A 23,750-nucleotide genomic window follows, 5' to 3' on the forward strand; every position below is an offset into this window, starting at 1 on the left:
TTGAATGTGGAGACTGGTGGGGGTGGAAGGTGAGACTAAGAAGGAGGGGAAGTGGTGAGAGCAGAGGTGCGGGAAATGCACACAATCAAAGGCCATGCGAACCACGATGGGGGGAATCCTCGGTTAAGGAAAAAGGAAGACATATCGAAAGCATTGGTATCAGAGACAGAGAAACTGGGAGAGACCGTACAGTAAGCAGGGTGCAAGGAAGTGTAGCTGTGGGAGCCAGTGGGAATATGTTGGATATTAAGCGATTGCCTATCCCAGAAATGGAAACAGAGATGTCGAAGTTGAGAGCTGGATCTGAACCATGTGAAGGCGAGAGAAGGGTGAAAACTGGAAGCAAAGTTAATGAAATTTTTCAGTTCAGGGTGAGAGTAGGGATCAGCACCAATACAGTTATCAATGTACTTGAAAATGAGATGAGGGAGGGCACCTGAGTAGGACTGGAATAAGGAATGTTCCACATAGACGTAACCAAGAACAATACGGGTACCCAAAGCATCACTTCTTATTTGGAGGAAGTGAGTGGAGTTAAAGGAGAAGTTGTTCAATGTGAGAACAAGTTCAGTTAGACAGAAGAGGATGGTGGTGGATGGGGACAGGTTGGGTCTTCATTCAAGGAATTGGAGTGCCCTCAAACCATCCTTTGGGGGTAGAGGCATAGAAAAATTGAATGTCCATGGTAAAAAGGAGATAGTTAGGGCCAGGAAACTGGAAACTGTTGAAGTGGTGAAAGACATCAGAAGACTCTCAGATATATGTGGGAAGATACTACACAAGGAGAGAAATAATAGAGTCAAGATGGGAAGAAGTTAGTTTGGTAGGGCAAGAACAGGCTGAAATGATGGGTCAATTGTGGCAGTCCTGTTTGTGGATCTTGGGAAGGAAGTAGAAGTGGGCTGTCCGATGTTAGGGGACTATGAGTTTAGAGGCCGTGAAGGGAAGATTTCCAGAGGAGATGAAGTCAGTGACAGACTTGGAAACAATGGCTTGATGTTAGGTGTTGGGGTGATTGGGGGAGGTAGGAGGAGGTGTCGAGAGTTGGCATTCAGCCTCTGCTAGGTAGATGTTGGTTTGCCAAACAACAGCACCACCCTTGTCAGCAGATTTGATGACAAATTCGGGTTGGGCCCGAGAGAATGGAGTGCTGCAAGGTCAGTGGGAGACAGAGTGAGTGAGGGGAGCAGAGAAATTGAGATGGTCAGTGTCACATCAGCAGTTTTCCATGAAAGGATCTAGAGAGGGTAAGGAACAAGAATCCTGAAGGCAGGAAAAATGGTCTGCTGTAAGAGGAAGACCTCTGGCCAAAGAAGTGGATGCAGAAGCAAAGGTGACAAAAGAGATCAGCATCATCCCAGGCTCGAAATTCATTGAGGTGGATGAAGGGGATGAAGCTGAGTTCTTTGCTGAGGACACATCATTCAGGGTCAGAAAAGGGAAGGTTAGAGGGGATCATGGAAACATGGCCAAGGGTAAGATTGGAAGAAAGGATTGGGTGTGAGAAAAATGAAGGCGAAGAAGGATCCGGATGGGCATTGGTATCCATGAATTGTTGAAGCTTGTGATCCTTGTCAAATGAAAGGAAGAAAAATAATGTTTTTGGTTAAAGTGCTGGATCTGACAAATGGTGAAGTGGAACTGCGAACCAGGATAACTTTAAGATGGAGTAAGTTGATGTTACAGGAGAGTTTCAGAGCATGAATGTAGTGATGCATGCCATTGAGTATGGATCTTCGAGTGGGGTGAGAGCAGTCTGAGAAGGAGAAGAAAGGGGAGGCAGCTGCAACCAGCAACCCAACACCTACCCCGTGCCCGGAAACTCCTTCTCTACAGAGGAGGCAGCAGATGGACAAACTTGTCAGTGACAAGTGGTAAAAAGGAAAACCACAAAAAAGAAGCCTCCAAAAAAGGAACAGGTCACCACACAAACCAGTGGCAAGAGGCGGCTACCGTCTGAGACAGACTATAGCAGCTCCTCCTCACTGGACGGGGAAGGGCCGGAAAGACAGTAAATGCAAAAGAAGCAGCAGAACTCAAAGGAGCTGGAAGAGAAAGCCCCCCAGCTCCGGGGCACTGGAAGCTGTGACGGGTCCAGCGTGCCCCAACCCCAAAGCGCCGAACCCAGCGCACCCCAGTTCTGGGAGTCCGAGAGCAGCGAAGCATCTGGCGCACTCCAGCTCCAGGAAGCCAGCAGCAGTGATGTTTTCGAGGAGGAATAGAGGGGAAAGACACCACCAGCAGAAGACAGCCCAAGCCTTGCTGCCTACAAGATCCTCCCGATGTCACCCCAGCAGAACAAACCCCCCCATGAGTAACCAGGAGGGGTTTCTGAGATCAACGAATGTTTATGTGCACTATGGGAATGCACGAACATACCCAAGGACTGGGACTAGCAAGGCCACCTGGTGTGGTAAGCAACACCCAACTTTAAAATGGGTATAAAGATTGCTTTGATTAACGTACATAGCGTTAAATCCACTATGCGATGTGTTTCGACCTTGGACTGCCTCGCCAATGTCAAAGCCAATCTGCTGTTCCTGCAGGAATGTGGAATGCCGCACCTCAGCACCTACAGGCAATGGTCGCGATGGTGGTCCCAGGGGCCATCGATCTGGTCGGGGGAAATGATTCCCGTTCCTCCGGCCTGGGTATTCTGCTGCAGGGAGGCAACGTCACCATCTCCAAAGTTAAGGAGGCGGTGGGCGGTAGCCGGTAGCCTCCTCGTAGCAGAAGTAATGTGCAACAATGCTCCGCTCCAGTTAATCAACGTGTATGCCCTGGTTCAATGCAGCGAACGGCTGACCGTCCTCCAGCAGCTCCCACTGCTGCTGGCGACATCCAGGCCGGTTATTCTTGGCAGTGACTTCAACTGCATCATTAACGCAGCTGGACGATCCGGCAAGGACGACAGCAAACTGGACTATAAGCGGCATGGACAGAGTGGATAGTCAGAAGCTTTTTCCCAGGGTGTAAGAGTCAGTTACTAGGGGACATAGGTTTAAGGTGAGAGGGGCAAAGTTTAGAGGGGATGTGCGAGGCAAGTTCTTTACAAAGAGGGTGGTGAGTGCCTGGAACTTGTTGCCGGGGGAGGTGGTGGAAGCAGATACCATAGAGACGTTTAAGAGGCATCTTGACAAATACATGAATAGGATGGGAATAGAGGGATACGGACCCCGGAAGTGCAGAAGGTTTTAGTTTAGGCAGGCATCAAGATCGGCGCAGGCTTGGAGAGCCGAATGGCCTGTTCCTGTGCTGTACTGTTCTTTGTTCTTTGACGCTACGTCCAGATTCCTAATGGAAACGGTAAAAGATGCCAAGCAGCACGACGTCTTCAGCAAACCTGCAGACGGAGCGCAGGGTAGATACACCTGGTCAAAACTGGATGGGTCTGCTCGTACCAGAATTGACTTCCTGTTTGTGTCCTGTGCTTTCACGGTCAGATCCACCGAAGCCAAGCCGATGTATTTTTCTGAACACTGCCTCTTACTGGCCGACTGTCACTTACAGGATGACCAGCGGGTTGGCAGAGGGACATGGAAGCTGAATGTAAAACTGCTAACCCCAGAGAATGCTGAGGAACTCAAAAGGGATTACAAAGGTTGGAGAACCGTGAAACCCCTCTTTGAGTCTCCGGTGCACTGGTGGGAAGCGATCAAGGCAAACATCAAGAGGTTCTTTATCCTCAAAGGTGTTCAGAGGGCGAGAGAGAGAGACAGAGGGAAATGTCCCGACTCCAGAAAAGAATGCAGAATCTGCTCCGGCTGCAGTTGATGGGGGTCGAGGTCAAGAAGGATCTCCAAGAGGTGAAGAGACAGCAGGCCTCGCTCTTTGCCAGGGAGGCCTCCAAGATCATCTTCCGTTCCAGAGTCCGCTCCGTGGAGCAGGATAAGATGTGCTCACATTTCTTCTTCCAAAAATACAGAGAGAGAGAGAGAGCTCTGTGATCAGCAGCCTGAAGGAAGAGGATGGCTCTGTAACATCATCACAGTTTGACATACTAAGGATTATTTGATCCTTTTATGCTGGACTGTAGGACGTGATGCCCATGGACAGCACAGCCTCCCAGTCCTTCCTGTCATTCATCACGGAGATCTTAAATGGACGAGCTGACAAAGGCCATCAGGTCCTTTGGGATGAGTAAAACTCCCAGACGCGACGGCTTACAAGTCAACTGACTTGGATTGGGCTCTGCGGGACTGGATCGGCCCAGACTTGCTGGAAGTGTACGAGAGTATGCTTCTGGCCGGCAGCATTTCAGAATCCATGAGGAAAGGCATCATCACCCTCATCTACAAGCGGAAGGAGGAGAGGGCGGAAATCAGAAATTGGCCGCCTATCTCACTGCTTTATGTTGACTACAAGATTCTGTCCAAAGTCATCGCCAGTCGGGTCAAGTCTGCTCTGAAGTTGGTGATTGACCCTGACCAGACCTGTACTGTACCCGGCAGGAAGATCTCTGACAGTCCCACGCTACTCAGGGATACGATCACCTATGTATGGGACAGGAGGGTGGACACCTGCCTCATCAGCTTGGACCAGGAAAAGGCTTTTGACAGGATATCGCACACGTACATGATGGACGTGCTCTCCAAAATGGGGTTTGGGGATGGAATCCGCAATTGGATCAAACTGCTCTGCACCAACATCAGGAGCACAGTCTCAATCAATGGGTGGGAATCAGAAAGTTTCCCAATTCAATCTGGAGTCAGACAGGGCTGTCCTCTCTCCCCTGTCCTGTTTGTTTGCTGTATCGAACCTTTTGCTGAGTCCATTAGGAAGGATGTGGGCATAAGAGGGATGACAATCCCAGACAGCGGAGGCACTCAGGTAAAAGCCTCCCTGGACATGGACGACATCGGAATCTTCTGCACAGATCTGCTGTCCATTCGCAGACTGATATACATAAATGATTTGGAGGAAAGTATAGGTGGTCTGATTAGCAAGTTTGCAGACGACACTAAGATTGGTGGAGTAGCAGATAGTGAAGGGGACTGTCAGAGAATACAGCAGAATATAGATAGATTGGAGAGTTGGGCAGAGAAATGGCAGATAGAGTTCAATCAGGGCAAATGCGAGGTGATGCATTTTGGATGAACCAATTCAAGAGTGAACTATACAGTAAATGGAAAAGTCCTGGGGAAAAGTGATGTACAGAGAGATTTGGGTGTTCAGGTCCATTGTTCCCTGAAGGTGGCAACGCAGGTCAATAGAGTGGTCAAGAAGGCATACGGCATGCTTTCCTTCATCGGACGGGGTATTGAGTACAAGAGTTGGCAGGTCATGTTACAGTTGTATAGGACTTTGATTCGGCCACATTTGGAATACTGCGTGCAGTTCTGGTCGCCACATTACCAAAAGGATGTGGATGCTTTGGAGAGGGTGCAGAGGAGGTTCACCAGGATGTTGCCTGGTATGGAGGGCGCTAGCTATGAAGAGAGATTGAGTAGATTAGGATTATTTTCATTAGAAAGATGGAGGTTGAGGGGGGACCTGATTGAGGTGTACAAAATCATGAGAGGTATAGACAGGTTGGATAGCAAGAAGCTTTTTCCCAGAGTGGGGGATTCAATTACTAGGGGACACGAGTTCAAAGTGAAAGGAGAAAAGTTTAGGGGGGATATGCGTGGAAAGTTCTTTACGCAGAGGGTGGTGGGTGCCTGGAACACGTTGCCAGCGGAGGTGGTAGACGCGGGCACGATAGCGTCTTTTAAGATGTATCTAGACAGATACATGAATGGGCAGGAAGTAAAGAGATACAGACCCTTAGAAAATAGGCGACAGGTTTAGATAGAGGATCTGGATCGGCGTAGGCTTGGAGGGCCGAAGGGCCTGTTCCTGTGCTGTAATTTTCTTTGTTCTTTGTTCTTTGATGAGCATCTGCGACCAGTTCGAACTGACCTTGGGAGCCAAAGTAAATTGCTGCAAGAGTGAGGCCATGTTCTTTGGGAACTGGGCCGACCGATCCTTTGTCCCCTTCACCGTCAGATCAGACTACCTGAAGGTGCTGGGGATATGGTTCAGATGGGCCAGGGCATGTGCCAAAACCTGGAAGGAGCAAGCAGCCATGGTAAACTATAAACTGAGTATGTGGGAGCAGTGTTCTGTCTCCATTGTGGGTAAGAACCTGGTCATCAGGTGCGAGGCGTTCACATTGTTGCTGTGTGTGGCTCAGGCCCAGCCCATACCTCACTCCTGCGCCATGGCGGTCACCCGAGCCATTTTCCACTTTATCTGGAGATCCAAAATGGACCAGGTCCGGAGGGACACAATGTTCAAACCTCTGGATAAACGTCGCCCTCATCCTGATGATCATCTTTGTGTGCAGCTTCATCAAGCTGTGCGTAGAGCCCCAGTACACAAACACCAAATGTTATTACGTGCTGAGGTTCTGTCTGTCCCTTGTGTTGCGAAGGAAGGGTCTGGCCACATTGCCGCGGAACGCTCCATCCAGTTGGACCGTGCCGTACCACCTATCCTTCGTGGAAATGTTTGTGCAGAAAAACACCTTTGACCACCAATCCATCAGGCAGTCGTCTGCACGGAATGTTCTCAAGGCCCTACGGGAAAATGAGATGGTGGATCCTTTCAGATGGTTCCCCAAGCAAACTGTCAAAGTCATTTAGCAGAATGCCTCATCACCAGAACTTTCAAACAAGCACCAAGATGTAGCTTGGCTGGTGGTGAGAAGGGCCCTTCCCTTCAGATCCTTCCTGCATGACCGGAATCTCAACACCTCCGCACGCTGTCCTCGAGGTGGCAAAGCAGGTGTGGAAAGAGATACAGTGGTTTTTATCGAGGTTCATCCTGAGCAGCTCTGTAACAGAGGAGTCTGTGCTCGACGGGGTGCTCCCAGGGACGCACACCGAGGTAAACATCAACTGCTGCTGGAGGACCATCAATTTGGTGAAAGACCCTCTTTGGTCTGCCCGAAACTTGCTGGTCTTGCAGCACAAAGAGTTGTCCACCACCGAGTGTTGCAGACTGGCACATTCCAAGGTCCAGGACTACGTGCTGAGGGATGCACTAAAGCTTGGGGTAGCCACAGCAAAAGCTCAATGGGGAAAGACCACAGTGTAAGGTCCATTCGCGCGGTGAACCGAGGGGCTGGAACCCATGGAAAACCCCTCGGGCTGTATGCACCAAAATATGGTTTTGTTGTGAAATGTACATTGCATGTAAAATGGAATGGAAGGGTTGTGAGGCAACTCATTTCAGTATTGAAGAAAACTGATTTCCTTTGCACTTTCTGGAATGTCAACTGGGAGCTGTTCTGAACTGTTTTGTAATGTATTTTTTACATATTTTTATGAATAAAGAATATATTTGGAAAAAAAAGACAGCAGTGGCCCGAGGAGCGCTGAATATCTTTGAGATATCTGTAATCAAGGGTGGATCCAAAACATGAAGGGTGGAATTTCAGTTGGAATCCACCTGGAATAAGTTGGAATCGGAGACAGTCGCTGAGGAAAGAGATGTGGCTGTGAAAGTGAGTTTTGGTAGATGTGTTAGCTGTGGCTCAGTTGGCAGCACTGTCACTTCTGAGTCAGATGGTTGTAGATCTGAGCACAAAAATCAAGGCTGACACTCCAGTTCACTACTGAGGGACTCCTGCACTGTTGGAGGTGCCGTCTTTCAGATGAGATGTTAGACTGAGGCCCCATTTGCCTTAGAGTCATAGAATTATACAGCACAGAAACAGGCCCTTCGGCCCACCATGTCCATGCCGGCCATCAAGCTTATTTATTCTAATCCAATTTTCCAGCACTTGGCCCATAGCCTTGTATGCTATGGCATTTCAAGTGCTCATCTAAATACTTCTTAAATGTTGTGAAGGTTCCTGCCTCTACCACCCCTTCAGGCAGTGTGTTCCAGATTCCAACCACCCTCTGGGTGAATAAAATTTTCCTCAAATCCCCTCTAAACCTCCTGCCCCTCACCTTAAATCCATGCCTCCTAGATATTGACACCTCCGCTAGGGAAAAAGTTTCTTCTTATCTACCCTATCTATGCCCCTCATAATTTTGTATACCTCAATCAGGTCCCCCCTCAGCCTTCTCTACTCTGAAAATAACCCTAGCCTATCCAGTCACTCTTCATAGCTGAAATGCTCCAGCCCAGGCAACATCCTGGTGAATCTCCTCTGCACCCTCTCCAGAGCAATCACATCCTTCCGCCTTCTCGGTTGGAAGTAAAAGACCCAATGGCACTATTTCGAAGAAGAGCAGGGGAGCTCCCCTTGGTATCCTGGCCAATATTAATCCCTCAGTTAACATCATAAAAACAGATTATCTGGTCATTATCACGTTGTTTGTGGGAGTTTGCTGTCAGCAAATTGGCTGCTGCGTTTCCTACATTACAACAATGACTACACTTCTAAAAAGTACTTCATTGGCTGTAAAGTGCTTTGGGACGGTAGTTATACCATTGAACAAAGCATTAAGCAAGAAATAATAGGGACTTGTACAAAGGCAATATAATAACCATGAGGGACTTTAGTCTTTACAGTGTGGACGAATCAAATAGACAAAGTTATTCTGGAAGATGTCTTTGTAGAATGCTTTCACAGCAGCTTCCCAGAACAATATGTTGTGGAATCAAATAGGGACGAGGCTATTTTAGATCTAGTGTTATGTAATGAGGAAGGGTTCATTAGTAATTTCATAGTAAAAGATCCTCTGCAAAAAGTGTAGTCATACCTAGCACAATGGAAGATGGTTTGTGATTGTTGGAGGCCAATCATCTCAGCCCCACAACATCACTGGAGGAATTCCTCAGAGTAGTGTCCTAGGCCCAAATATCTTCAGCTGCTTCATCAATGACTTTCCCTCTATCATAAGGTCAGAAGCGGGGATGTCACAGTCTCAGGATAAGGAGCTGATCATTTAGAACTGAGATGAGGAGAAAATTTCATCAAAGGGTTGTGAAACTTTGGAATTCTCTACCCCAGAGAGTTGTGGATGCTCCATCATTGAATATATTTAAGACTGAGATAGACAGATTTTTGGTCACTCGGAATCAAGGGCAATGGGGAACAGGTGGAAAAGTGGAGTTCAGGCAGATCAGCCATGATCATATTGACTATATGTACTTTTTACCATGTGCCTGCCCACTTTTTTTTTCATGTTTGTGCTTTTGGCCAGGGCTGTTCATTATTCTTTCATTTAACACCCTCTCTGCACTAACGCTTTGTCTTTCACCACACCATTAACAAACCATTTGCCTTTGCTCTGTGACCGTCTGTCCTATCAACACCTTCCCTTTTGTTATCTTTTGCTCCACCACCACTTTATTTGTTTAAAACCTATTACATTTCTAGCCTCTGCCAGTTCTGATGAAAGGTCACTGACCTGAAACATTAACTCTGCTTCTCTCTCCACAGATGCTGCCAGACCTGCTGAGTGTTCCCAGCATTTCTTGTTGTTATTATCTATGATCAAGGCCACCAAAGCCTGAGAGAAAAGTGGGCCAAATTCAAATGTTTCCTGGCATACAATAAAATTCAGTTTCTCCATAAGCATCAATTCAGATTCTTGTGAGGGGAATTATTTTTCTATCGAGTTGGGTTCGACTGCGCTATTGTCAGTTATCAGTGCAATTTCACTGAATTACTCTGCGCATCACCATACCCCTGACGACCCCCCCCCCCCCTTTTCAGTTTCTTCTCTACACCTGTTCACAGGTGGCCTCCTGGTTCTTGGAACTTCACATATAACAACTGCTGGTGCAAAACCATGTGCAAATCTATTCAAATGGTCAAGGGGCAATAACATTAGATGTCACATGATTAAATGCCACATGGTCAGAATGTCAGGTAAGCAAACCTCCAGCAATGCCTCCAACAAGAGATGGCAATCCTAGTACAGGTTGGTGAATGATGTCATGTGTGTGTGTATGGTTGTCTCTCAAATCCTTGGACATCATTGTACCAACAAACTACTGCAAACGATGGGATTTATATTATGTAACTACTTTCTTTGTCCAAAAAAAAAGACAGAGGCGCAAGGGGAGAGCCAACTGTGCAACAGCCCCAACAAACAAATTTCTCTGCAGCACCTGTGGAAGAGCCTGTTACTCCAGAATTGGCCTTTATAGCCACTCCAGGCGCTGCTTCACAAACCACTGACCACCTCCAGGCGCGTATCCATTGTCTCTCGAGATAAGGAGGCCCAAAAGAAACTACTTTCTTTGTCATTTGTGGCTCTTGGTAGCACGCGAGCCTCTGAGTGAATAAATTGTGGGTTGGGGTCTCTCTTCCAGGGCAGTACTGTCGTAATGTGCCGTGTTTCAGAGACATTAAACTGAGGTCCCATCTGCTCTCAGGTGGATGTAAAAGATTGTATGACACTATTTTGAAGAACAGCAATGGTGTTTTGCCTACTGTTCTGGCCAATATTTGCCCCTTAACCAACATCTCTGAAACAGATTATCTGGTCATTATCACACTGTTGTTTGTGAGATCTTGCTGCGCTTAAATTGGCCGCCATGTTTCCTACACTTCATAAAGTACTCCAATGGCTGTAATGCACTTTGGGACATCCTGGGAACCTGAAAGGTGTTCCAGAAATACAAGCCTTTCTTACTTGCAGGATTATCTTCCTCTGTCACACTTCCAGAATTGAGCAACTGTCTCAACACGGTCGTGCGACTGACTCCGTATGCTTGCCTCCTACGTCACGGGAACGTGCGTAGCTGCTGCGCACAATTGCGCTGACGTCAGGATGACGGCGCGTATATAAGGCCGGCGAGCGGAGGGAGTCGCCCTTTTTCGTGTCTGGGTCCGCAGTGCTGCTGTTTTTGGGGGTAATCACCATCTACTCGAAATGAAGATTTATAAGTGCATCATCTCCGGTAAGTATTGCTGCGGCCGATCTCGCGGCCTACTTTTCGGTGCTTTTTTTTACGAAAGAGAAAACTTTGTAAATGACGGAGCCTGTGGGCCCGGGGGCGGGCGGAAAGAAGGTGCGAGTTGTCGATAGTTCTGAAAAGCCTGTGCGGACTAGGTTTCGGCATCCTGCCCAGCGGCAGCGTCGGGCGGTACATGGGTGGCCCGCAGTGTGGTTGGATGGGAGGGAACACCCCGCGCTGTGGGGGTTTGCTGTGTGTTTTTTTAACCTACGGCTGATTATTTTTTTTACCTCCCCATCATACACAGGCGATGAGATGTTCTCCGATATCTACAAGATCAAGGAAGCCGCTAAGGGCTTCATGTACGAAGTAGAGGGGAAGGTAAAGCTCGAGGCCGCTCGGACGCTGACGTGCCCACGGGGGTGGGGGCAGAGCTGACGGTGTGATGTCACAGTGGTTTCCATGGAGTCGGGGGGGGGTGGTGTGGAGTTATCGGCGCGAGGTCCTGGGCCAAATTCTTCACGAGCCGGGCTGCTGTAATTAATATCAGTTCCTCTATCTGGGAAGGTACCACCCGGCACCCCCGCCCCTCCCATGGTACATGCCAGCCAGATCTGAGGGCTCTGTTTAACTACAGCGGTCATCACCACCTCAGAGACAAGGCAGGGGTTTTTCTTACACTTCAACACCCGATACAAGGTTTCAGTTCGACCTTGATACAGTGCAGTTGCCAGTTGGAATTGAAATAGCAATTTTGAAAATTTGATTTTTTTTTTTCCTTTTCCTTGTGTGGCTTTTGGCTTCCCCTGTATATACAGTCGAGTTCAGAAGACTTGTTTGTTCTAAGACTGTGGTGTCTTTCTCCACCTCCTTGAAGATTAAGTAGTGATCCACTGGCAATGCTCTGTATTTTTCTGCTCTCCATGTTGTGTTGACTACCTATTCCATTATTCCCTTCAATTGGTAGATGGGAAGCATCTGTTAAGGGTACCCAATCCTGCCATCAATTTAATTTTTTTTGCCAGAATTGCTGGATTGTCAGTGGAAATCATTCCTTTTCTCCTCGCTGATCTCCTCAGTCTGGAGTGTTAAGACCAGTGGTAGTGACTGTTCACTATTGATCTTCCTGGGTTTCTCCACCCCCCCCCCCCCCCCCCCCTTGCCTCCACCCCTCCAGGGCTGTATGGGCCAGCTATTTAAAGGTTACTGTTTGATGTGACTGAGCTGGTCAGTGATGTATAAATAAGTGACCTGAAGTTATTGTAGCATTAGAACTTGAGACCTGGAATGCTATACTGTACTTACTAATGGCTATCTGTTTCTTTTGCCAGATGATTTCGAGAACTGAAGGAGCAATTGATGACTCTTTAATCGGCGGCAATGCTTCCCAAGAATGTGTCGTGGAACAGGCTGAGTCTTCAACTGTCCGTGGTGTTGACATTATATTAAATCACAAGCTTCAGGAAGTTTGCTATAAGAAATCCATCTATAGAAGTTACATAAAGGATTATATGAAAGTGTGAGTGACAAGGCTGGCTTTAGTTATCAGATATGTTTCCCCTGTTACTTTGTTGCAGACCCCCAGATATGTCAAATTGTACCATGGCCTTTCCAGGATGCCTGGAGGTTATACTGTAATTACCTGACTAGCTGTTCAGAATAAGGCTGCTTCTACTTGGGGCTCTGTCTCCTTGCTGCTGCCTCTTCTCTTTCCCCCCCCCCCCCCCCCCCCCCAAAAAAAAACACCTGAGATAGACATTTGACGTACTATATCTGAGATCTGAAAAAGTTGCACTGAAGAGTAAAATTTGTTTTGGAATGGAGAATTGGTCTGAGTCGTTTACCTGACCTAAAAGTTTTCATTGGATTAGTGCTAGTATTGGTACCTTTTGTCACTGCAAAAATGAAATTTTAATTCTGTGCTTATTGTAAAGGAAATCTGCTGGGTTGGAGCAATCTTTCACTACAATCTCCTTTAGCATTTGTTCGGAGTCTCTATCCTGTGAACATGGGAACAGGAATCAGCTCTTTAGTGTCTGCAGCCTGTACCATTGTTTAGTGAGGTCATGGCTGATCTGCAACTGAACTCCATAAATCCACCCTTTCTTTCTCCCCCAAATATCCTTTACTACCTTTGGTCAACAAATCTGTACACCTACAATTTAAGATCAGCAATTGATCTAGTATCAGTCAGTCGTACAGCAAAGAAACAGGCCCTTCGGCCCACTGTGTCCATGCCGACCATAATGCCTATCTATACTAATCCCACCTGCCTGCATTAATTCCATATCCCTCTGTCTTGCTCATTCAAGTACCTGTCCAGATGCCTCTTAAATGTTGCTACTGTTCCTGCCTCTACCACCACCTCCTCAGGCAGCTCATTCCAGATACCCACTATTCTTTGTGTGAAAAATTTACCCCTTTGATCCCCTTTAAACCTCCTCCCTCTCACCTTAAATCTATGCCCTCTAGTTTTAGTCACCCCTACCATGGGAAACAGACTCTGTCTATCTACCCTATCTATGCCTCTCATAATTTTATATACCTCTATCATGTCCCCTCTCAGCTTCCTTCGCTCCAGGGAAAACAGACCCAGCCTATCCAATCTCTCTTTATAACTCAAGCCCTCCAAACCATGCAACATCCTTGTGAATCTTTTCTGCACCGTCTCTAGCTTCACATCTTTCCTGTAGTGCGGCAACCAGAACTGCACACACTACTCCAAATGCGGCCTAACCAACGTTATGTACAACTGTAACATGACCTTCCAACTCTTGTACTCCGTGCCTCAGCCGATGAAGGCAAGCATGCCATATGCTGCCTTCACCACCCTGTCTACCTGTGTTGCCACTTTCAGGGAACTATGTACTTGCACCCCAAGGTGTCTCTGCTCAAGAACACTCCCCAGGGCCCTGCCATTCACTGTATATGTCCTGCCCTGGTTTAACTTCCCAAAATGCATCACTTCATACTTGTCTGCATTAAATTCCATTTGCCACTCCCTTGCCCACTTTCCCGGTTGATCTATATCCTGTTGTAACCTTAGACAACCTTCACTATCCACTATACCACCAATTTTGGTGTCATCTGCAAACTTACTAATCATGCCCCTTACATTCACATCCAAGTCATTAATATATATGACAAACAACAGAGGGCCCAGAACTGATCCCTGCGGCACACCACTGGTCACCAGCCTCCAATCTGAAAAACAACCCTCCACTACCACCCTCTGCCTCCTATCACCAAGCCAATTTTGTATCCAATTTGCTAGCTCACCCTGGATCCCATGTGTTCGAACCTTCTGGACCAGTCTACCATGCGGGATCTTGTCAAAGGCCTTGCTAAAGTCCATGTAGACAACAACCATCGTCCTGCCCTCGTCAATCCTCTTTGTCACCTCAAAAAAACTCAATAATATTCGTGAGCTGATTTCCCACTCACAAAGCCATGCTGACTATCCCGAATCAGACCATGCCTTTCCAGATGCATATAAATTCTGTCTCTCAGAATCCCTTCCAATAACTTTCCCACCACTGGTGTAAGGCTCACTGGCCTGCAGTTCCCTGGCTTATCCCTGCTGGCCTTCTTAAATAAAGGCACAACATTAGCTATCCTCCAGTCTTCCGGTACCTCACCCGTGGCTAACGATGATGCAAAAATCTCAACTGGGGCCCCAGCAATCTCCTCCCTTGCTTCCCATAGCATCCTAGGATATACCTGGTCAGGCCCTGGGGATTTATCCACCTTAATGCACTTCAAAACCTCCAACACCACCTCCTTTGTAATGTTGATATGCTCCAGGATATCGGTGTTCCCTCCCTTGAACTCACTAGCTTCCATGACCTTCTCCACAGTAAATACGGCCGAGAAATATTCATTTAGGACCTGGCCCATTTCCTGTGGCTCCACACATAGATTGCCACACTGATCCTTAAGCGGACCCACTCTCCCTAGCTACCCTTTTACTCTTAATATACTTAAAGAATCTCTTAGGATTCACCTTTATCTTATCTGCCAGGGAAATCTCATGGCCCCTTTTTGCCCTCCTAATTTCCTCAAGTGTATCCTACATCCCCTATACTCCTCGTTATTGATTGTGGAAGAGTTCGAGACTTCTACGCATGCCTAATTTCACTTTACAGTTCTGATGAAGGATCACTGACCTGAAAAGTTGACTGTTTGTTTCTCTCTCCGCAGACCTGCAGAGTATTTCCAGCATTTCTTGTTTTTATTTCAGATTTCCAGCATCTGCAGTATTTTGATTTTATTTCACTTCTGAAAGATCTGGCTCTAATAGACTTTGCCCACACCCTTGCCAGTGGAAAGAGTTCCCCTTGATGTCTTAACCTTTGATCAAATCACCCCTAACCTTCTGAATTATAGGGGATCAACCCAGTTTATTTAATCTCTTGTGATTACATTATAACTAAGAAATAGCAGGAGTGAACCATGTGGTCCCTTGAGCCTGATCTGCCATTCAATACAATCATAACAGATTTCTGTCTCAAGGCCAAAATGGAGCATCCACAATCCTCTGGGTTAGCAAATTTCAGTTTCACAGCCCTGAGTGAAGAAATTTCTCCCTATTTTAGAGTTTGATCTCCCTTTCCTTTAAAAACCTGGGATGGAACCATCTGTTCCTGTGATTTGTCACTCTTTGGTGTTATTATTTTCTTCATTACATTTGGTTAGCAAACTTTAATTTTGGTGAGTCCCTGTTCCTGCTTTTGCTATGGTTTGCTTGGGATTTCTGGCATGCTGACCTTTTCCTCTATTGTAAATACCAATGCAAAGTAATTCAAAATGTCCTTATTTTCATTGACAATATCACTTTCAAAGGGCTTGCATTCCTCCTGACCACTCTTTATTTCCTAATATTGTAAAAAAAAATGTTGATTGAGATTTATTTTTACAAGTTTCTTTTCATACTTCCTTTTATGTAGCTCTTATTTGTTTTGAAATCCTTTGTTCTTTGTATCCTTCTCATCTGCCAGGATATGTGCTATTGCACTTACCTTTTTAGTTTTCCATGGTAGTGTTTTGGCAAGTAAACCCTTGGGGGTATAAACTTGTTCTGTATTGTATTAAATCCTTTTTTGAGCAACTGATCTTTTATCCTCTCACCCATTAATAGATTTTCCCAGTTTACTATGAACAGTATCACATTGTGTTGAAGTCAGCCATTAAACCGAAATCTAGAATTTTTGTAGCTGTTTTGTGACTCTCCCTTTTAAACACTCCCTTTCATTACTCTGTTGAACCTAATCATGTGATTCCTATCGAATAAACTTGTCTATAGTCTACTGATTCACAACTGCTAACAGGACCTATACGCAATCACTATTACAGTCTTAAATCCTTTTTTATTAATCTGCACACAAAGTCTCCACTACCTGTTTACTAGTTATATTCTCGATTAGTGATTTCACCCTTAATCTCTAAGGCTACCCCCTCTACCATTTTTCTTATTTTCCTATAAATCTTATAACCTGTTTTTAGTTCCCAGTCCTGAAACCGTGGGCTGAATTTTACGGCCCACCAAAGAGCAGGTGTGGGGGAGGGGTGTAAAATGGGGCAGGAGGCTCTGGGAGCCCTTCCTGACCTGCTGCCATCTACGCTGTCACTTTATGCAGGGTGGTGGTGGTGAACAATGGCCTGCCTGCCCCAGGCCAATCAAGGCCCTTAAGTAACTACTTAAGGGCCTTCGTCCGCCTCCATGAGGATTTTACCCGTGGCTAGTTGGGCGGCTGAGGCCCGAGAGAAGCCGCCTAATGAAAGCAGATAGCTCTCTGGTGGCCCGGGGGGTAGGTCCCTCGCGACAGGTGGACTGCCCCAACCACCCCCAACAAGATCCAGCCCCCTCTCTTTCTTCCCCCCCAATCGCCCACTTTGACCTCGCAGGGGCCTGTCTGATCACCCCCGGCAAGGCAACCAAAACTTTGTTCTGGGCTCCCTGACATGTTGTCTTCAGTAAAAGCAAAATACTGTGGATGCTGGAAATCTGAAATAAAAACAAGAAATGCTGGAACCACTCGGGTCTGGCAGCATCTGTGGAAGCAGAAGCAGAGTTAACGTTTAGGTCAGTGACACTTGGTCCTCTTCAGGCTGGGACAGTTAGCTGCCAGCCTGCTGATTAGCTGGCAGTTCTATTAGGCAGGACTTCCCATCTCAATTGGGTGAAAGTCCTGCCTCGCACCAATTCAAGCCCAGCGACCTGCAAAATACAGGTCGGATCCCCAGGCCAGGTGGAAGCAGGTACACCACTGACTTTTCAGTCGGTGGCTGGCTCCCGTTTGCCCAGGGTTAAATCCAAGCCCATGTCTCAGTAATGGTTACCATGTCATAACCCACCAAGTTGAATTTGCACTTGCAGTTTATTTAATTTGTTTCTTACCTGTATAAAGAGTGCTTATTTAGCCCACACACTCTAACCTCCCCTTCTGCTCTAATGTTTTACTCACTTGTACCCTATTTTATTCTTTTGGTCTAATTTCTTTACATCTTTTTCATTTTCCCTCGACCTGAAACACAATTACTGACTGGAGCTACTCTCTCCCCTTTCATTTATTTTCGGACTGTTTATACCATCTTTTCCACCTGAGCCATCCTCTCACCTCCTCCCCCCCCCCCCCCCCCCCCTGCCCCACTTACTAGTTTAAAGGCTTGTGTTAAACTCATTATGGATACTGGTTTACAGTATGGAGTTCTCAATTACAGCTAAATTAAGATTAAGCTAAAAATGAAGTTTCTGCAGCTAACCAAACTAGCAATGTTCCCAATGTGATTGAGGGGTTTGGAGGCTGTGATTGGGAAATAGTCTGGGTGGGGGCTGTCTACTCACTTTGAAGCTACCTTTGATCCTGGTGAAGAGGATTTTGTTAGTGGTATACCTAACCTTGAGTTCACTGAACTTCTTGAATTTCGACCTTTGTTTTTAATCCACTGATGTACAGGAAGTTTGAATTGTAGAATGCAGTTTCCAAAACAGCAACTTGGGTTCATATGGCACTTTCAATGTGGGAATTGCCCCATTGCGCTTCACGTGCACATGTTACTAATTCATGAATTGCGTGTGATTTTAGCTAGGTAAACTAATCTGCAGTCCTGGTGTGATGGATTTTACATTGGGTTAATACTGACACAAGGCAAGTTTCACATGTATTTGAAAGGTCACAATCTGAAGTGTTAACTTTCTCTCTTCACAGATGCTGCCTGCCCTGCTCAGTATTTCCAGCACTTGCTGTTTTATTAACATGTATTTGTATCTTCAACTATAGTCTGAAAGCCAGAATCCAAGAGCAAAATCCAGAAGCGGTGAAGACTTTTACAGAAAATGCCCAAGCAGTTATTACAGACATTCTATCCAATTTTGTAAATTATCAGGTAATAGCATTTTTAGAATTAATCTTTGACAGTACTGTGCAAAAATACTTAATAACTGAAATTGACCAATCCCCAGTCTGTGCTAGAGTAACTGATTTTAACAGGGTGGTATTTACTGACCTATGTCAAGGGATAAATTATGGTCCTGTCCGTGGTTGAATAAGATGGTATATCTCACCATTGAAAGAAGCATATAAAGAATGGATGAAGAACTAGTGTTTCTGATGCATAATATATTGCTGGAAAGGGGAAATATAAGGGGTGAAGCAATCATTTTTTTTTTTAACTTAAGTTCCAGTACTAAATTCTGGAATTTTGTCTAGCTTTTCACAGGAGAGAGTATGAACTGTGATGGCATGGTTGCATTGTTAAACTATCGTGAAGACGGTATTACTCCATATATGCTTTTCTTCAAGGACGGTTTGGAAATTGAAAAATGCGTGAGTACCTAGAATGCTGAGAAGCGCACTTTTTTTTTTAGAAAACGGTGCTTTGCTTTGGTCACTGTCTTTTGCAAGTAAGAATCACAAGTGAAAGGAGGTTGAAGGATCCAAAGTAAGATGAGCTGGTGCTCGAGATTCTGTTCAGATTATATGGACCTAGGCTGAGAATGAGGCATGGCCTTGATATCCTGCTGTTTGCCTAGTGCCAGAGGATGACCATGCTGAGACCCCCCCCCAAAAAAGGAAAGGGAAATTAGGTGACACACTTGAGCCTGAAGGCTGGTGCAGGACCTGAACGCACAACCTAGGCTGACACGAGTGCAGCACTGATGGTGTGCTGATTTATTGGCGACACTGTTCCAGACAAGAGGTTAAACAGATGTTTCAGATGGTCTTGAGATCCTATGGCAAGGTATCCTGACCAACAGTCATCTCTTAACCAATACGATCAAAATTGATTAACTTCCTTTTCATTCCTGTTTTTGTGATCTTGCTGTGTGCAAATTGGCTTATTTTTGTTTAGTGATTGTTCAGTAAATAATGGCTTTGAAGTGTGAGACATTTGAGCATATGAAATTTGCTATATTGATGCAAGCTCTTTGGGAAATGATTTGGCCCACATGCTGACATTTAGCAATGGTTTTTATTACCTTCCGGTTGTGCTCTGCTCCAACCTCATCGTGGTAGTAAGATCAGCCATATACTCTGCATCTAGTTTAACTGTAATTTGGATTTAAAATGTCGTCCTGTTCCACAGAGTGCTTTATCTCCCTTTTACAACTAACCAACTCCACTTGTTCCTTAGCTATGCTTGATCCCTATTCACCCATGCTAATTTTCAGTCTGGCATTAGTTATGCTGCGCTCCAGCTTCCTTCTCACTTTGTGCCCACGAACACTCAAGTTATTGACACTCAGTGTGGTCTTGATGTGATTTGAGCAGGATACATGTGCAGAGGTGAAACAACTGTCTGTACTTTGAATTTTCAGTCGTGCAAGTGGCTGGGGAGTAAGATGCTGAATGCAATATATTGAGGGTGATAGTTTTAAATGGATAGGTCTATTATCCCCAAGATTTGATTCATGTAGCAGCAGAGTTGCCTGCTAGCTAATCAGTGTCGCTGCTTACCATTCAAACATTTACAAGTGAAATTGTAATCTTGTTGACAAATTTAATGTTAGATTGCTTTCACAAATGACTATCTTGACTTGATAACTGCTCCATATACTAATCTGGAATGAAGTACAAAAGTCATTTTGGAGTCTCGACAAATGCTGTTAAGTGCATTCAAATGGCATACTACTAACTGGGCTTAGTTTGTCTTGTTTAGGGCAGGAAGAGGCAACACAGTATATCTGTGTGAAACTGTCCAATTTTGAGTTCCAGCTTTCGTGACTCACCCAAATTCTTGAGGGAGCAATCTTGAAACATTTCTTGTGTAGCCTGAAACAATGCGATACCCTTGGAATCAATTGTGTGTTGGTTAAGTGCATCTACTGATAGACCTGAAGTGAAATTCTGACTTCCTGGTTTGCACTTAGATGCAAGATAAAATTCCCTGCACTTAATTTCTGTCTGCTTTCCTGTGGCACTTCAGATTGAATAAGGGGTGGACACTATTTCCAGACTATAGAATCCTGAATTTGAGTTAACTTTCACTGTTGGCCCATTCCTGCCATTGATATTAATCTTGAAAATCTGTTGTAGATTCCTAATATTGGAGTACATGCTGACATTGGGTTTCTGCTTTCTTTACAGTAAATCTGCTGCCTGCAGTTCATCATGTTGAATTCATCGATCATAATGTCCTGCTACTCACCATTTTACCTGCAATAAAATTGGACTGGTATCATTGAGCTGATTCATTCAGAAATGAAAGCATTGTTTTAACATTTAAGTTGCAATAAAGTGCATTAATCCCCTAATGCCTAGAGCCAAATGCTGGAAATGAGGTGATAAGTTGTAGAGTGGCCTAAAACAGGTTCCCTGCCTCTGTGTTCTCGCATCTGACTCACAGCAAATGTTGCTTTAGTCACTTGGTCATTCTCATCACAGGTGCAGTGGAAATGTCCAAGAAATGACAGCATAAGAGAATCGTGACGACTTGCAGTGGATTCAAACAGTACAAGGGAAGAACACATGAGAAATAGGAGCAGAATAGACCATATGGCCCATCGTGCCTGCTCCGCCATTCAATACGATCATGGCTGGTCTTGGGTTTCAATTTCACTTTCCTGCCCACTCCAACATCACTTGATACCCTGTGAGGCCAAAAATCAATCTGTCCCAGCCTTAAATGGGTAGAGAATTCCAGAGTAAGTAAAAGCAAAATACTGCTGACGCTAGAAATCTGAAATAAAAACAAGAAATGCTGGAACCACTCAGCAGTTCTGGCAGCATCTGTGGAAAGAGAGGCAGAGTTAACGTTTCGGGTCAGTGACCCTTCTTCGGAACTAGCAAATATAAGAAATGTCAAAGGTTACGAGCAAGTGAGCTGGGGGTGGGGATAGAAGGTGTAGATTGGACAAGGCCACATAGCTGACCAAAAGGTCATGGAGCAAAGGCAAACAATATGTTAATAGTGTGTTGAAAGGCAAAGCATTAGTACAAATAGGGTGTTAATGAGCTGAAGATTGAGCAGCAGCAAGTACAAACATGAAAAAACAGTGGGTAAGCAAACTGAAAAGTACAATGAAATGAACAAAAGAAAAAAAATGTAAAAAAGAAAAAGTAACTAAAAATAAAAGTAAAATGGGCCTGTCATGCTCTGAAATTATTGAACTCAATGTTCAGTCTGGCAGGCTGTACTGTGCCTAATCGGAAAATGAGATGCTGTTCCTTGAGCATGCGTTGATGTTCAGTGGAACACTGCAGCAAGCCCAGGATAGAGATGTGAGCATGAGAGTGGCCGGGGGGGGGGGGGAGGGAGGAGTGTTGAAATCGCAAGCAACCAGAAGCTCAGGGTCCTGCTTACGGGCTGAGCGGAGATGTTCCGCAAAGCGATCACCCAGTCTGCGTTTGTTCTCCCCAATGTAGAGGAGACCACATTGTGAGCAGCAAATACAGAATAGTACGTTGAAAGAAGTACAAGTAAATTGCTGCTTCACCTGAAAGGAGTGTTTGGGGCCTGGGATAGGGAGGAGAGGAGGTAAATGGGCAGGTATTATACCTCCTGCGATTGCAGGGGAAGGTGCCATGGGACGGGGATGAGGTGGTGGTAATGGAGGAGTGGACCAGGTTGTCGCGGAGGGAACGATCCCTTCAGAATGCTGACGGGAAGGGAGGGGAAGATGCATTTGGTAGTGGAGTAAGTATACCTGGACAAATGCTAAGTTTACCTGAGGAACTTTTAAATGTTGGATTTGTGCTTGATGCCATCATAAATACAAGTATGGTTGTGCAGTTCACTAAACATCTGTCCTGATGTGTTGTCCAAATTGGCAGTGGGTTTTAAATTGATAGACTGATTATTCTATCTAATAGAACCCTGTAAAAGTCAATATTTAATGAGGGTTAAAATGTGAGAATTTTCAGTGAGATATGTGGAGGTTGGGACCTCAAGGGAATGATCCCTGGCATGATGGCAGTAGCCCATTAACCTATTTTCCCTAGCATGGTTTGACCTCTATCAGTTGGTATGAGGATGGTTACATACAAACATGTGATTTGTACCAAAATTAGGAGAGCTGTCCCACATATTAATCAAGCATCATATTTGCAGAATCATACCTTGCAGACAATGTCCCAGACACCAGGGTATGTCCTGTCCCACTGGCAGGATAGATTCACCAGAGGTGGCAGCACAGTAGTATACTGTTGGCAGGGAGTTGCCCTTGACTCTGGACCCCATGAAGTCTCATGGCATCAGGTCTCCTGATTACTATCTATTGCCCCTGCCCCCCTTGGTTGATGGTGCTGCTCCATGTTTGCCAATTGAAAGCACTAAGAGTAGCAAGGGCACAATGTGCTCTGGGTGGGGGTCTTCAGTGCCCATCACTGAATCACTAAGTGGTTTGGGAACACCACTACTGGCAGGTGGTGAGGGAAAACCCCACTTGGCCTTTTTCTCTCTGATTTACCTGTTGCTGGTGTATCTGTCTATGGTAGGAGTGACCACCGCACAGTCCTTGTCGAGACTAAGTCCTGTCTTCACATTGTGGGTACTCACCATTATGTGTGGCACTACCACCCTGCTAAACGGGATAGATTTTGAACAGGTCCAGCAGTGCAAAACTGGGAATCCGTCAGCAGCAGAATTGTATTCAACCACAATCTGTAACCTCATGGCCTGGTATATCCCCCCACACTACCATTACCAACCCTGGCTCAATGATGAGTGCGAACCAGGCATCCCTATCATGAGCCGTCAGCCTGGTGAAGCTACAACATAGGACTTGCATGCTGAACACCAGAAGCAGCATCTAATACAGAGTTATGCGTTCCTGCAAGCAATGGAGCAGATCTAAGCTCTGCAGTGCAGTTGCATTCAGTGGAGTGGATGATTTGTCTCTGCCTACTCATGAGGTCCCCAGTATCATAGATGCCAGTCTTCAGCCAATCCGATTTACTCCATGTGAAATGGCTGAAGGCACTGGATACTTCAAAGGCTATAGAACTGGAAGACTTGTACTCCAGAATTAGCCATGCCCTGAGCCAAGCTGTTCCAGTACAGCTGCAACACTGGCATCTACCTTGCAATGTGAAAAATTGCCCAAGTATCTCCTGTGCCCAAAAAGTAAGACAAGTCCAACCAGCCAACTACTGCTCCATCAGTCTACTCTCAGTCATCAGCAAAGTGATGGATGGGGTCACTGACAGTGCTTTCAAGCAGCACTTGCTCAGCAATAATCTGCTCAGTGACGCTCAGTTTGGGTTCTGCCAGGGCCACCCAGCTCCTGACCTCATTACAGCGTTTGTTCAAAGGTGGACAAAAGAGCCGAACTCCAGAGGTAAGGTGAGAGTGACTGCCCTTGACATCAAGGCACCAAGAGCCTGAGTAAAACGAGTCGATGGGAATCAAGGAAAACTCTGCAGGTTGGAGTCATACCTAGCACAAAAGATGGAATCAGAAGG

The 23,750-nt window shown here is 45.8% G+C and overlaps 1 protein-coding gene and 1 non-coding gene across 2 annotated transcripts; both read left to right on the forward strand.

The window, feature by feature from the left end:
- The first annotated feature begins 10,740 nt into the window (after nucleotides 1-10,740).
- Nucleotides 10,741-20,602, forward strand: tpt1 (tumor protein, translationally-controlled 1). The gene is made up of 6 exons (XM_068040187.1): nucleotides 10,741-10,851; nucleotides 11,156-11,229; nucleotides 12,180-12,367; nucleotides 18,129-18,234; nucleotides 18,558-18,674; nucleotides 20,436-20,602. The coding sequence occupies exons 1-6, from the start codon at nucleotides 10,824-10,826 to the stop codon at nucleotides 20,436-20,438; spliced, it is 516 nt and encodes a 171-aa protein (XP_067896288.1). The 5' UTR covers nucleotides 10,741-10,823; the 3' UTR covers nucleotides 20,439-20,602.
- On the forward strand, nucleotides 20,165-20,295 carry LOC137374765 (small nucleolar RNA SNORA31). Its single transcript, XR_010975902.1, has one exon. It is a non-coding gene; the product is annotated as a small nucleolar RNA SNORA31 (small nucleolar RNA).
- Nucleotides 20,603-23,750: the final 3,148 nt, after the last annotated feature.

This window comes from Heterodontus francisci, chromosome 10 (assembly GCF_036365525.1).
Source record: "Heterodontus francisci isolate sHetFra1 chromosome 10, sHetFra1.hap1, whole genome shotgun sequence".
Lineage (NCBI taxonomy): Eukaryota > Metazoa > Chordata > Chondrichthyes > Heterodontiformes > Heterodontidae > Heterodontus > Heterodontus francisci.

Coding starts and splice junctions, on each gene's coding strand:
- tpt1 (XM_068040187.1), top strand. CDS start 10,824: ATGAAGATTTATAAGTGCATCATCTCCG. Junction 10,852..11,155: donor TTATAAGTGCATCATCTCCG/GTAAGTATTGCT, acceptor CATCATACACAG/GCGATGAGATGTTCTCCGAT. Junction 11,230..12,179: donor TGTACGAAGTAGAGGGGAAG/GTAAAGCTCGAG, acceptor TTCTTTTGCCAG/ATGATTTCGAGAACTGAAGG.